This window comes from Schistocerca cancellata, chromosome 4 (genome assembly GCF_023864275.1).
Source record: "Schistocerca cancellata isolate TAMUIC-IGC-003103 chromosome 4, iqSchCanc2.1, whole genome shotgun sequence".
Classification (NCBI taxonomy): Eukaryota; Metazoa; Arthropoda; class Insecta; order Orthoptera; family Acrididae; genus Schistocerca; species Schistocerca cancellata.
In genome coordinates, this window is record NC_064629.1 from 812,745,006 (window position 1) to 812,761,132 (window position 16,127).

The 16,127-nt window shown below is 39.1% G+C and overlaps 1 protein-coding gene across 2 annotated transcripts in view; it reads left to right on the plus strand.

Moving 5' to 3' along the window:
* LOC126184797 (exportin-4-like) overlaps positions 1-16,127 on the plus strand; it is a 234,772-nt gene that overhangs the window by 68,234 nt on the left and 150,411 nt on the right. For both annotated transcript variants that reach the window (XM_049927380.1, XM_049927381.1), the window contains 3 exons: positions 4,058-4,182; positions 4,273-4,430; positions 5,633-5,807. In XM_049927380.1, the coding sequence (XP_049783337.1) occupies positions 4,058-4,182; positions 4,273-4,430; positions 5,633-5,807 (458 nt within the window). The remainder of the gene's footprint in view (positions 1-4,057; positions 4,183-4,272; positions 4,431-5,632; positions 5,808-16,127) is intronic.

Here is a 16,127-nt window from a genome sequence, read left to right on the forward strand (position 1 = left end):
CAACATTAAGGCTCACATTGGATGACAAGTTCCTTAGTGAAACATTGTCTGATATTTATGAATCCATTCAGGCAGTGCATAGAACTGTAGGATATATGAAATGCTCAGATTTGGTGGAAAGATTTGAAGAAGCATTACATCAAGATGTGCAACAAGATAGAGTAGCATCTACATGATGTTAGATTCATTTCATTCTCATAAAAAAAGAAGAAAAATGAAATTCAGAATTTGCTGTTGGAAAAACCAAAGCAGAAAATGATATATTTTTATTTGCCTGATGTGATAGTGGGTGTAATTGAATTCCTTGAACCTTTTAAAGAGGCCACAAATGACCTGGATGGTGTAACAGAACTGACCCTGCCTTTTGTGATACTGTGGGCATTTAGTTTACTAGATACATGCCAAAGTGAAGATGCCACTGCAGAACATGCAGAAACCTACCGAAAAGGGAGAGTCATTAATGAACTACAGGGTTCTGATTATATGGGTACAGTCTTTCATGCATCTTTCAAAGAACTGTCAGTACTGAGTGAAGAGAAAAAAGAAAATATTTATCAAACTGTTTGTCACAAGCTAAATAGTGTAGTCATGGAAGAAGAGCAAAAGGTCCCATTCCCTCTCCTGTAAAGAAGTTCCAAAGCAGGCATTCGTCAACTTTTAAGTGCAGAGATGAACTTGAGAAATATTTGTATATGGACACTCCAGGTGATAATGTCAAGAATATTTTGTCATGGTGAAAGGCCAGTGCCTGCGTCTTCTCCAAACTCTTTAAAGTGGAAAAAAGAAATTGTCTGCAATCCCACTAGTAGCACTGCAAGCAAAAGAAATTTTAGCAGGGCAGGCCTAATTGTATCTGAGTACTTCTGTATCAATCCAGAATGTGTCAATGACATTTTGTAAATTCACAAATATAAGAGATATAAGGAAATTATTTTTTGAAAACAACCATATCATATATAAGATGGAACACACACAATCTGGGTAAATAGTCTCCACTTGTAAAATATAAATGTAATATACAGGTTTTTACTCAGAAGTTTTTGTTGCAAATAGATTTTTGCATTCTAGACATGTAGATGTCATGTACTATGTTACGTTACCTTCAACCTCTACTCCAGTAACTGATTCCACTTTGCTATTCATTACTCTAGTAGTTTCAATCTTATTAAGTGCAAAGAATGTTATTTCTTCGATTAAATAGTCATGAAATGACTTCATAAGTTGAGTTTGATTATGACAGAGAAAAGTTTTACTTCTTGCCGTGTACTCATCAAACAAGTTGTGTGATCATTTCCTGCTTCTACAATGTTTCTCAACAAGATAGTATCAAAATATAAAGATCAAAATATTATGAAGATGAAATAATGAATTCATCAAACGTGTAGACATCATACATGCAGTTTTCATTGTGGGCCTTTTATTATCACACTTGACCGAATTCTCGTATGCTACAAATACAGCTGAGTCGCCTTGCTCATCAGCACCTGTGCTCAAGCCACCAGTACTCACTGCTCCACTCCCGAGCAGCTGCCGTGCTCACGAGTAATGAGTAAACTTGATGTGTGTACTGACTGACTGACTCTAATTGTCATAATGCTTGTACTAAAAACAGTTGTATGTGATGCTTATACTACACATTAAGTGAAAGGAAATACTCTTAGTAATGTACATTTTATGTGCAACTTGTGAAGTAATTGAATTCAGAGATGCTTGATAGAAGCCAGGAGTGTTAAAGAAACATCAGTTCATCTTGCAGATCTATTTTACTGTGATGTTGTTGTTGTGGTCTTCAGTCCTGAGACTGGTTTGATGCATCTCTCCATGCTACTCTATCCTGTGCAAGCTGCTTCATCTCCCAGTACGTACTGCAGCCTACATCCTTCTAAATCTGCTTAGTGTATTTATCTCTTGGTCTCCCTCTACAATTTTTACTGTGATAGTTTGATGAATTATTATTCACGTTTGGGCCCTACTGGACCACGCGAAGTACAATCACGGGGCATTCAGTTATTTTCTTTTAGACTTTCTCTCTGCCCAAATTGTTTTCATTCTCTCGGAATGAGCTCTTTTCCTTTCATCAGACCATGTGGTTCCAGTTTTCTTTGGTTTTTCAGCTTGACCAACTACCCAGTCATGAATTTTTTGCCTAAATAATTTTCTGTCTTGAATTTCATCTTGTTTTATATCTGCCTCTTTCATGTCCTCTTTTATAGCAGCAATCCATTTTATTGTCTCAAATTTAGCTTTACTTCGATTTTCGTAGAATTCCACTACTTGTTTAGTTAGTCTGGTAGCATCCATTCTTTTAATATGCCCATAAAATTTTAATCTGCATTTTTTCATATCCGAATATATGCTGGTGTATTGTTGAATTTCACTATTTGCTCTTAGCCTGTATGTTCCTTCTTCAGTATATTTTGGACCTAGAATTTTTCTGATTACTTTTCTTTCTCTTTTTTGGATTTCTTGAATGTCCTTTTTTCTGTTTAAAATTAGCGTTTCAGCCCCATAAAGGCACTCTGGTTTTATGACCGTGTTGTAATGTCTCAATTTAGAGTACCTCGAGAGACATTTTTTGTTGTAGATGTCTTTTGTAAGTCTAAAAGCTGTCTCCATCTTTTGACAACGAATTTCATTTCCAATTTTTTCTAGACCAGTCTCTGAGATTGTTTCACCTAAATATTTGAATTGCGAAACTCTTTTGATTTTTCCATACTTAGTTTCCAAAAGTTTGGGTGCCAGTTTGTTGCTAGTCATATACTGTGTTTTCTCAAATGAGATTTGGAGACCTACTCTTTCTGCTGTTTCTTTAAGAATTTCTATTTGTTTCTGAGCAATTTGGATGTCCTGCGTTAGAATAACCAAGTCGTCTGCAAAGGCCAAACAGTCTATTCGAATATTTGTTCGTCCTAATTTCACTGGTTGGTCAATTTTGAACTCCAATTTTCGTTCGCGCCACTCTTGTATTACTTTTTTTAGAACGCAGTTAAATAGCAACGGAGAGAGTCCATCACCTTGCCTCACGCCTGTTTTTATTTCAAAGGGTTCTGAAATTTCTCCTCTGAACTTTACTTTTGATTTTGTACCAGTTAGCGTGTCTCTGATAATTGCCGTGGTTTTAGGATCCAGGCCTTGTTCTTTCACAATTTGGAAAAGAGATTCACGATCCACTGAGTCATAAGCCTTTCTAAAATCTACAAAGGTACAAACTAGTTTTTTATTGTAAATTTTTTGATGTCTGAGAATTAGTTTGAGGACTAAAATCTGTTCTGGGCAAGATCTATTTGGCCTGAAACCTGCTTGATATTCGCCAATTTTCCATTCAAGTTGTTGTTGTGCTCGGTTCAGAAGACATTGAGAGAGGATTTTGTATGTGACTGGAAGAAGAGAAATTCCTCTGTAATTATTAACATCAGTTTTGTCTCCCTTCTTATGAAGTGGGTGAATCAAGGCGGTTTTCCATTCATCAGGAATTTTTTCAGTTTGCCAAATGTTTTGCATGATTGAAGTAATTTCTTTAACGGTTTTTGGACCAGCTGCCTTTAAAAGTTCTGCAACAATTCCATCTTCACCAGATGCTTTGTTGTTTTTCAACCTATGAATTTCTTTAATGATTTCCTCTTCATTTGGTGCAAGTGAAACTGGATTGCATTGTTGGGGAATTTTTGGTGGAAATCTTTCTGTGGGCTCGGGGCAATTTAGAAGATTCTTAAAATATTTAGAAAGTTCTTTGCAATTTTCTTGGTTGTTAAGAGCCAACTGTCCATTTTCCTTCTTGAAGCAAAGATTCTGGGGTTGGTACCCCTTTATTTTGGTTTTAAAAGTTTTATAAAAATTTCTGGTATTGTATTTCTGAAAATCTTCTTCAATTTCTAAGAGTTGACTATTCTCATATTGTCTTTTTGTTTGTCTAATTAGTTTTGAAGTGTCTTTTCTAGTTGTCAGGAATGTATCATATGTGTCTTCTGTCTTGTTGCTATTGATGAATTATATATTTATTTGGTTCATGTATTTGAAAATTTCTGTTTTTGTGGTGTAATCCTTAATTCATTTCCACTTCCAAAAAGATTAATTGGTGTTTTTGAAACAATATATGAGTGTGAACAGCCATCATCGCTAAGACTAACAAGTCAGTGGAAGGATATGATGTTGAATCCAGATCTCTTGAGGCTGTTTTTTACAGTAAGTAGTCAGAGAGTTATCATTTTAAAGTGTTACATTATTTTTGAAACTTTAGAATCTGATCATAATGCAAGTTCTCTGAATTTACAGATCCATTGGAATGTACGGCAATATCCAGATATGTTGCAAAATTCAATGAATTGCATAATGCAATTGGCATCTCTAAATGGGCCAGTAATTGCCTCTAGAGATGAGAGGGTCCACTATGCTGCAAAGTTTATGGAGAACTTCCTGGAACTTGTTTCCAGGTAAGTATATATAACTGGTTCTGCTTTATATGTTTCTTTGAAATGCAGGAAAGATGAACTAATGAATTTCTAGCCACTTAAAATTGCAGTGGTGCTATATAATATCATTTTGTGTGTGTTCTGGAGGGAAAAAAGAAAACAAATATCCTTTTCTACACAAGGTTCTGTAAGTCCTGTAAATTTGGGAGGGGGTGATTAGCTGTGATGCCATGTTCAGTCACATCCCAGATGTGTTTGATTGGGCTCAGATCTCGTGAGTTGGGGGGCTAGCACAGCTGTCAGGAAACATGATCATAGTAAAAGGGTGTATGTGGTCTGCAACCTGTGTAAAATACTCCTTGCCCATCATGGTGCCTTGCACAAGCTCCGCTGGACCAATGGCTGTCCATGTGACTGTTCCCCAAAGCATAATGGAGCTGCCGCCAGCTTGTCTCTGTCTCACAGTACAGTTTGATTATGGATTCACACCTTCCCATCAGCATGATGAAGAAGGTATCAGGATTCGTCAGACCATGCAACACTCTGCCACTGTGGCAATGTCCAGTACTGATAGTCACTTGCCCATTTCAGTCGTAGTTGCCAATGTCATGGTGTTAAACATCGGCACTTCATGGGTCATTGGCTGCGGAGGCCCATTGTTAGGAGTGTTCAGTGCACTGTGTGTTCACACACTTTTGTACTCTACCCCGCATTAGAGTCTGATGTTAGTTCTGCCACAGTTACCACCTGTCCTCTTTTACCAGTATGCCCAATCTACGACATCCAAAATATGTAATGAGGGGTGGCCGTCCAACCCCACGATGTGTGGACATGGTTTCACCTTGGTTTTGCCATGTGTTGAAGACACTCAATACAGCACCCCTTGAACACCCGACAAGTCATGAAGTTTCCGAAATGGTCGTGCTGAGCCTTTGGGCCATCACAATGTGCCCTCGCTCAAACTCGGCTAAATCGCACACCTTCCCCATTCTACACATGGACAGCATGCTCACTGATACTATGTACGCCATGCATGTGTGTGACTAGCAGTCATTCCTCCCCAGGTGACACTACTATCGCCTGGATGGGCTTAAATTGATAGTAGGTCAGTGGTCATAATGTTCTTGCTGTTCAGTGTATTATTTGTAATTTAAGGTCTATTAAGGAGATTTTGATATCTTTCTTTACAGTACTGCTTCTTTTCTCCTTTTCATTTTTTTTAGCATTGAGATTATTGATCAAGAAGCCTTGGGTATTTCCAACAGTCTGCGAAAATTGATTGCATTTTTCCCACCTGCCTTGTTGGTGGGTGTGCCAGATGGACTGCTCAGATCTATGTTGAATTGCTTAACCCATCTGACTTGCAGTTGGTGTGGACTGGCTATTGGAGAAGAACAGGTGAGTGGCATAGAAACAGCATACTCTGTGTGTGTGTGTGTGTGTGTGTGTGTGTGTGTGTGAGCGTGCGCGCACGTGTGTGTCAAATGCAGTTTGGCATTGCTAGAGTGCCATCTTCTGCCATAGACAGCTCATAATGCTCCCTCCAACTGTGGTGGATTCTGTGTAGTGAGAGAGTGCTGCTGTTCTACAGTCCATTGCCTACTTCCTACTGTGGATCCCTCTACTAGACAGAGCAGTGCACAAAAGGAAGCCACCAAGATGTTTGATTGGCACAGTCAAGTAGGCTCCAATTGGCTTCAGCACCTAGATAGCTTTCTGAACTGGGTGTAAACATTAGTGATACAATCCAATATGTCACCGACTCTTTCACCCCATAGTCCTCACATTGTACTATGTAACAGCCTGTTAGTGGAGTGATATGTGTTTCTCAGCGGTGCGGGCCTGGCATGTGGCACATGGGGATTCACATGCTGAATGCCCTGAGAGAATCCCCCAGCTTTTCAAAGGAAAATGGCTAAACCCCAATGAATAGTTAAACAGAGCAAGAAGACCTGGTGGGAAGTGCTCTGAGACTCAGTTAACGATTCCACTAACTAAAAGTTTTGGAAGCCACCTGGAGGCATATCCCAGATGCTGGCAGAGCATTTTGCCTCAGCTACTGTAAATTTTAGCTGTGATCGAGCATTCATTTTCGCAAATTGCCCATGGAGAGGAGTGGCTTGAACTTAGCTCCAACAGTAGCAAAGTCAGTAATTGCCTCCTCTTCACTTGGAAACATACATTTGACATTGCCTGAGGTTGTGTTTCAGCAACAGCTTATCTGTGTATGTATCTACATTTATACTCCGCAAATGACTGTGAAATGCGTGACGGAGTGTGCTCCCCATTATACCACTTATTGGGGCATCTACACTCTCCGTTCACATATGGAGTGTGGGAAGAGTAATTGCAAAAGTGCCTCTATGTGTTCTGTAATTAATGTAGTCAGTCTTTGCATTCCCCACAGGAAAAATATCTAATGGTTTTAATATATTCCTAGATTCTTCACTTAAAGCTAGTTCTTGGAACTTTGTAAGCAAGCTTTTGCAGGATAGGTGGTTTGAAACTTCAAATGTCTACCAGTGCTGGTTTTACAGCATCTCTGTGGTGGTCTCCCATAGGTCAAAGAAACATGTGTCCAATCGGACCACCCTTCTTTGCATAATTTGATCTCTCCTGTTGGACTTGTTGTGTACGGGCTCTTAACTCTTGGGTCATATTCTATGATGGGTTGCATGATTGTTTTGTAAGAAGTATACTTTGTAGATGAATTCCTTTTTCTCAATATTCTAGCAATGCAGTAAAGTCTTCCACCTGCTTTACCCATGGCTGAGTTTTTGTGACCATTCCTTTAACTTCCCTATAAATTGTTACACCCAGGTATTTGTATAAATGAACTGATTCCAAATGTGACTAATTGATATTGTAACCATGTGATAAAATGCTTTTTCATTTTATGAGATGCTCAATGTTACATTTCTGAACATTTATAGCTAGTTGCCAGTCTTTACACAACTTTGAAAACTTATCAAGATCTGACAATATTTGTGCAGCTTTTTTCGGGTATTACTTCATTATAGACTACTGATCATCTACGGAAAGTCTGTTAGTTAATTAATTCACAGAATAAATAACAAGTATCCCAGCACATTTCCCTGGGACACTCCTGGAATTGCTTCTGCGTCTGTCAGTGACTCTCCAGTCAAGATAATATACTCTGTCCTTCCTACCAAAAATATCCACAGTCTAATCAGAGATTACATTGGTACTCCATACAGCCGTACTTTAGTTATTAAGCATTGGTGTGGTAGTGGAAGTCAAGAAATACTACATCTACCTGGCTGTTTTAATCCATGGCTTTCAGGATGTTATATGAGGAAAGTGCAAGTTAAGTTTTGCACAGCCATTGTTTTTGGAATCCTTAATCATTGGTGTGGAGGTCATTCTGTCTCATGAGTCAATCTGCTACAGCAGATTATGGTGCCTTGAAAATTAACCAAAGAGTTGCTTTCTAGTATTTCTTAATAATATATGACAAAAGAATAATTTCTTAAATTGTCAGTAGAATTTTACTTCATCTCCTCAAACTTGGAATAGACCGAACTGGCCTGTATAATTTCTGAAGCATCACATTAACCATGTGTATAAGTAAAACTCTGAAGTTGATGATAAATTGGTACCTGGTCTGAATCTTAAAGCCTAGAAGCTCTTTAGTCAGTTTCAGTATGGATTCAGGAGGAAATGATACAGCTAGCAAGCTGATGCTGGTGAAGGCATCTGTACAACAGACTTTTAATTTGAAGATAGAATCTCACAGATTTCATCTTTGATTTCATAAAGGCATATGAGACTACCAGGGCAACGACCTTGCCGCAGTCGATACACAGGTTCCCGTGAGATCGCCAAAGTTAAGCGCTGTTGCGCTTGGCTGGCACTTGGTTGTGTGACCATCCAGCTGCCATGCGCTGTTGCCATTTTTCGGGGTGCACTCAGCCTCGTGATGCCAATTGAGGAGCTACTCGACCGAATGGTAGCGGCTTCGGTCAAGAATACCATCATAATGACCGGGAGAGCGGTGTGCTGAACCCATGCCCCTCCTATGCGCATCCTCCTCTGAGGATGACACGGCGGTCGGATGGTCCCAGTAGACCACTTGTGGTCTGAAGACAGAGTGCTGTATGAGACTCCCAGATGGCACAATGTTCTCAGTACTATCAGTGGGGCATCCACTGTCATATTCACATGAACCTTCTTATTCCATTGTGTCTCTGGTGTTAAACCAGAATTGGTGAAATTATATATGACAGATTGAAGCAGTAGACTTGTATCCCCTAGAAAATGTTTTATGTGTAGCTGCCTTTGCCATCACAAACAGTAATATAGTATCAATGACACTGAGTCAAGAGCTTACTTCCTTCACAGAAAATTTTGTTACATTAGCATTAACATTAAATTTTCTCTTCCTCAACCAAACATTGCATAACTCATTGAAACAAATGGTAGGAAAGTTCCTGTGAAATTGACACGGTTGATTTCTTTCCTTGTCATTTCTATCTGAGCTTCTGATTGATGGGAAGTTAAATCTTATGTTTCCTTTCACTCCTCCAAGCAGTACTTTATCATCCTCCACCCCTACACTGCTCCCCAGCCTTCTCCTTACACCCACCACCCATATTGCTCCTCGCATCTTGAGCTGCTGCCCACAGTCTAGCCTCAGCAGCCAGACTGTGGTCATGTGTGTATGATAGTTGCATTTATGCTCACACTGGTGTGTGTGTGTGTGTGTGTGTGTGTGTGTGTGTGTGTGTGAGAGAGAGAGAGAGAGAGAGAGAGAGAGAGAGAGAGAGAGAGAGAGAGATATATATTCTGATGAAGGCCTTTTTGGCTGAAAGCTTACTTGTTTGACAGTCTTTTTGTTGTGCTTATCTGCAACTCAACATTTATGTTATATGTTGAGTATTATTCTATCCTTTTCACAATATTGTCACTATTCCACCCTGGATTTTCCACTGTTTGATTTTTATTTTTTATGCAGGAAAATAGTGTATTCATTTTGACCATTCTCATTGTATTTGTAATGCATCTTTTATACATGGGACATTTCAGTTTTGAAAGGTTAGTGTGATTTCTGAGTCTCACATATGATTCTTACCTGTTGTGCTTACTGCAACTAAGGAATTTAAAATTAAAAGCATCATTTCTTAAAACAATAAACATCTTGAAGTGCGAATCTTCAGGTTTTGGCGGCGCAAAGACTGTTCCATTAAGTTTCGGGTGTGCAGCCGCAAGAAATCTCCTTCTTCTTCTAATATTTCGGCTGTAAAACATTCAGCCATCTTCAGAGTGAGCCGCAAGACTGCCGCTCCAGTGCTTGCTTCGTCCCTTTATACTGTTGTACTGCGCGACTGCGCATGCGGCCACAGATGCAAATGCGCCAGAGACATTGGTCGGCGGCAGAGACGTGCATAATGCGCGAGTTGTATCTATGACTCCGCAGTTGATCTTCGTTGGCATATTGATATATCATTGTGAGCTGCACTGTGACGACGTCTTTGCGAGTTTATTACAGCAAGTGCCGGATTCCAGGATTTATCATGATTGAAACCACTATCTCTATTAATTAAGTTCGTCGTCAAGCGAATTTCAGTTGCCTCCTTTACTATCGAGTCCCAAAATGGCGATGTAGTTGCCAAAATTTCAATGTTGTCATACAACATACTGTGACCATTATCAATACAGTGCTCTGCCACAGCCGACTTGTTAGGTTGTAAAAGTCGTGTTTACCTCTGGTGTTCTGTACATCTTTCTTGGACAGTAATTGATAATGGTCACAGTATGTTGTATGACAACGTCAAAATTTTGGCAACTGCATCGTCATTTTGGGACTCGATAGTAAAGGAGGCAATTGAAATTCGCTTGACGACGAACTTAATTAATAGAGACAGTGGTTTCAATCTTGATAAATCCTGCAATCCGGCACTTGCTGTAATAAACTCGCAAAGACGTTGTCACAGTGCAGCTCACAATGATATATCGATATGCCAACAAAGATCAACTGCGGAGTCATAGATACAACTTGCGCATTATGACCGTCTCTGCCGCCGACCAACGTCTCTGGCGCATTTGCATCTGTGGCCGCATGCGCAGTCGTGCGGTACAACAGTATAAAGGGACGAAGCAAGCACTGGAGCGGCAGTCTTGCGGCTCATTCTGAAGATGGCTGAACGTTTTACAGCCGAAATATTAGAAGAAGAAGGAGATTTCTTGCGGCTGCACACCCGAAACTTAATGGAACAATCTTGAAGTGCCTTTTTCACAGATCCTTTATCTGAGACAATGTGTATTGTTTTTTGTGTTACTCAGGATAGATTGAAGATATACAAATACAGACCAACAAGACCATCATATTCGATGATCAATCGTGTCATCCACTGCGAGGGAGTTAGGTAGACCCTAGGTGCTCGCAGAGCTGGATCGATATGCAGACCCAGCAGTCTTTCACAGAAGTGTACACTGCACTTCCTTGAAAGGAGCGACCTTCAGTTCCACATTCAACCATCCCGACTCAGATTTTTGGTAGTTGTCCTCAGTTGAACAAGTCAAATGCCAAAAGGGTTCCTTTGAAAAGGACACAGATGATCTGTGTTAAATCTTCAAGTTTAACACATATTTCGGACAACACAACAACACATATAAGTCACTGAGTAAGTTGACCTGTGTACAAGTCGGCATTCGATTAAACACTGAGTCTCAGTCTAGCGGCCGCTGCTCGGCTGACCGCTTAGGTGGCGCAGCTGCTGCATGGCTGGCAGACGGCGCCGCACGTAGAGGACGTGCGTAATTGCGCGGTGGCACTTTGAATAATCGGCGAGTCACAACAATTTGCCTTTCCATTCCTTTCCTATTTTAGTCTGTGCTCCATCTCTAACAATAAGTTCCCTAATCTTCTTCTGCCCTACCTATATCTATCTCTAAAGCTAAGCTCCTACTGGCCACTAGGCTGCACCTCTTTGGTGCTTAAGGTATAGAAGATATAGTCTGTCCCAGACACACCAGCACTGCACTCCATTGTGTGCACCACCTTTGACTTGATTTAGTGAAACATTCCATTTGGAATCCATTTGGGGGGGGGGGGGGTGGAGGGGGAAACTGGCAGCATTTTTTTTGACTGATTAAAAATGATAAAGAAAAAACTGAATTTATCTTTGGACAACACAGCAACTAGTGAATAGGGCGCTCATTTTATGGGAACTTCCTTATTCTCGCCTCTGTTATTACTGTAATTGCATATATCTTAATTATAGTGTCATTTGCATTTGCTGACTATTTAGTTATTAGTCTTGCAGTTGAATATTGTGGTGCAGGTGTATTGATTACATCCTATTTACTCTATATTTTTTAGTTTTGGATAGGAATTACACACTTCAGCAGCAAGCTTTTGCACTGTTGATCTTACTAAAACAAAGTGTAAATTTCCTTTTGCAAAACACTTTTGAGAAAATGTAGAGAACTGGCATTAAGCTGACTGCAGAATGATTCTGCTGCTGCCAACATACACTTTGCATAAGGACACTGAAGACAGAAATTGGGGCTTCTACAGAGGCATATAGATAGTCCTTTTTTCCTCGCTCTGCAAGTGGAAAAGGAAAGGAAATAACTAGTAGTGGTACAAGGTACCCTCCACTGTGCACCATACAGTGGCTTGTGGAGTATGTAAATAGTTGTAGATATCTTCAAGATAATTCACACAATACAGAATCCCTGCAATAGCAAGTTCAAGAAACCTCTGGAACATGATGGGGACACTGGCCATGCCAATAGGCAACCTGCTATATTGACACAGTCTGAATGGTGTGTTCAAGGCTATAACTTGACTTTGAATTTTCATCTAGAGACTAGTGAAAATATGCCTCAACAAAATAGGTTTTAGAAAATAATTTTTTCCAGAATGTTTAGAAAAAAGGTCATTTGAAGAAGGCAAGGGTTAAGAATCAATGTGTGGTTGCACATTAATTATTTGCTTGAAGTTTCCACATGACTGAAGAAAGCCTCCAGGATGTTTAACCACCATTAACCATGAAGCCCACTAATTGTAGAAAATGGGGAACAAAACCTGTTGTTGTTATAATCTGTCTAGTTCAGTCGTAACCTAATTCTTAATTTCCAACAGAATTGGGTGTGCTTTCCAAAGTCACAGACTTGCCGTTGGCTTGAAGACAGTGTGGCGTTGTGAGTAAACTGCCTTCCCCAAACCTGATTCAAAAAGTTGCTCAAATTGTGTACAATGTGTATCATTAGCTTCACGGGGGTGCAGATGAGCCAGTGGAGTGCACTTCATGATGTAATGACACCAAAGTCAAAAGTGTTCTCCACTGGTGGATCCTACACAACGAAGAGATACATTATTATAAGGGACTGTCAGTTGCACGTAACCTAAAAGTGGCATCTCATGGTGGCCAGAACCCCACAGCTTTGACTGCACTTCACTGAGCAAGGGAATACACTAACTAAAGTATGTAGACTTAATGACTGAGACTGATGCACTGGTATCAAAAATAAATGTCACCAGAACATCTTTCAGTTTAGCATGTGGCAAAATTTCATTTGGCATTAACACATAATAACTGCCTAAAATGTTATTAATTTGAATTCTCTAGTGCTAATGCTTGGTGCCCATTTTGAAGTGGTATACTTCTGCATTATGACATCTGCATAAACACTTAAACACTTACAAGACTCACCCTCATAGTGTCTGGAATGCAAGAAAAAATGGTCTGGGCAACTTAGAAACAAAGTGTATTGCCACAAATGACATCTTGATACTAGCCTGGGCATGCAGAGAACAAGGCCAGTTGGCCAACACTAAGTGGAACTTATTTAAAGTTTTAGAATCTATTACAGAAAACCTCAGCACTCTATTACTATGGCTGTGGGTGACAGGTGAAATGTCAAAGTCTACTGAAAAAGTAAGGCTGCAAGCGGTCATCCTTATTCAGGGCTGAGTGAATCTCTCCATCATTTTTTTTTTTCTGCATATAATTGACACAGGAACAGTTTACAAACTTATCTGTTTTGGAAGTGCCTCCACCCTTGGTCCAAAAGCCAATGCCCTGTTGAATGTCAGATAAATCGTTCCGTTTTCGCACTAAAACAATGACTGCACTGTTTACGTTTACGTTTTTACTGCCTTTCCCAGCCGCTTGTTCTCTCTTTAAGGCTGAGATTATCCTCTTGCCACTCTGCTAAGTTAAAACATCCCCTTAAAAGTGACCAGTAAGCTTTTGAATCGTGTAGTGATCATGTACCCTCGAGATTTTACATCCCTTTTATACTTCACAACTTTGTATATTGTGTTATGATCTCTTACAATAGACTACCATCTAACTACTACACTTTAATATCCTGCTTCTATTATGCCAATATTTGAATTAGCACCTGCTCTATTTTGATATGTCAGTGGTTTAGTAGGCCTGTTTATGATCATTAAATTGATTGCGTCCATTAGGTATTGTCACCTCGCATCAATGCAGACACTATTCCGCAATATAGAACACATGTTAGTGTCCATAGTCACTATATGTTTTCTTCTGCTTGCCACAGAACTGCATTCTTCATACATTCTAATTATTCACTTATGTCATCCTTATATTAATGTTAAGTGATGGAAAATCCAGGATGGAATAATGGCAATATTTGTTGTTGCTAGTTATTTGCAAACTTGACCCACCTTGAAACCACCAAATTCTTTTTAAATGCAGTTATGGCAGAATTGGGTTCGTGACCTTTTTGTATCTCCCTACTTATTTGGTAAATTTTGAATATTGCCATTTATAGTATATTATGGCACCTGCACACATGCTGTTTTGCTGGTTGAGTAGCTCACTCATAATCATAGCACTCATCACTGTGTTTAACTGCACTATTTACATCATCTGGTTTAAACTTCTAGACGTTTTAGTAGTGCAGACTTACTTTCTCCTTTGTAATTGCTTAAGATACATCATGTTAACCACCCAGGAACCTGAACTAGATCTCTGTTCATCCCATCCAGAACGAATGTAGCATTTTGCCTAGTGAATACACAGAAAATCAAGAAGCTCTTTCACATCCTGAAGTAGGTTTCTTTCTGCTTAACTGAATCCAATCATCTTCCACTGGTACTGGAAATGTAACACATCTACCTTGAGAATGACCTAATCTTACGACATGTCTCAATTCAGCAAGGAGAATATCTGTTTCCTCTATAGTTGTTAGCCTTGTAATACCCTTGAGATGGTTTTATATCTTTTTTGGATCCGTATATTGTTTTCAAACAGTATGAACATTAGCTTCAGAATACTCAGTGTTCACCGTTGGGAGAAACTCGTAAGATATCCCAAAACTTTAACCACAGGTGAAAACAATTAGATACATAAGCATGAATGATACATTTTAAATTTACTACTAAATAGCTTTGTCCAAAATAGGTGTCTCACTTGTTAAATTACATTAAAAACCAATATAATACTAAATGTACATTTTGCTCCACTTGATCCATAGGGAGGAAATCCTCGAGGATGTAGAATATTTCATTGAACAAGGATACACAGTACAGATCTATGAAGATAAAAATGTATGGTAATGTATCTTCCACAGAACTTGCTTGAATGTGGAATAAGTCAAAAAATCTTTAATGCGAAATTTTCACTCTGCAGCAGTGTGTGCACTGATTTGAAACTTCCTGGCAGATTAAAACTGGTACTGGATCAAGACTCGAACTTGGTACCTTTGCCTTTTGCAAGGAAGATAGAAGACAATGTAGTAGAGGAAGTAAATATGTCAGAATGGGTTGTGAGTTATGCTTGGGTAGCTCAATCGGTAGAACACTTGCAAATGAAGGGCAAAGGTCTCGAGTTTAAGTCTCAGTCCATCACATAGTTTGAATCTGCCAGGTAGTTTCAATCTTTAACATAGTTTCATTTAAAAAATTTTCACAAACTTGTCACAAAACAGGTAAATGTACAATGCACTGAGGTGTATATGATAATTCTTAGGCTATTGTAGCCAACCATCATCAAGGACAAAAATCATGTTACAACACTTATTTACATTGATCACATTATTGCACTGAAGATGTGCAGAACTCAAGTTGTACATAATACTCACATTGTTTGACAATATTACTAATACAAACATGTAAGTCGGTACCATTAACAAATTCATCATTGAAGCGGAATAAGTTGGTCACCAATTAATCCTTTAGACTACTCTTAAACTGAACTTTATCAGTAGTTAAACTTGGGAATAATTCCATAAACTGTGCTGTTGATTTGGAAAAGAGATATATTATTAATGACAAATTTCATTAAGGAATAAATATCCTGGGATGCAGTAGTTAGTATCCACAGTTTTTCAAACAGACCCCAGCAGGACTTTGTCGAATTCAGACCACAAATAATTTGTATTACACGTTTTTGGAGTCTGACAATTTTACCTTGGCTTGATGAATTACGCTAAAAATCATCCCATATTACATTACAGAGTGAAAGCAAGTGAAATATGCTGGCCTTTTTATTTTCATGTCATCAATGTGTGACAACATCTGAATTGCTATAAAAATTTGTTTAGGCACTCGTGCAGTCCAGTAGTATGCTCCTTCTAGTTAAATTTATTACCAAGCTGTAATCTCAAGAATTTCACTTTGTCAATCTCTTCAATCTGTTTGCTATATTTTCAGCATATACTGGCAGGAGGAGGGGCGAGGGCTGTTCTTTTAAAGTTCCAAACTGCATAGAGTGT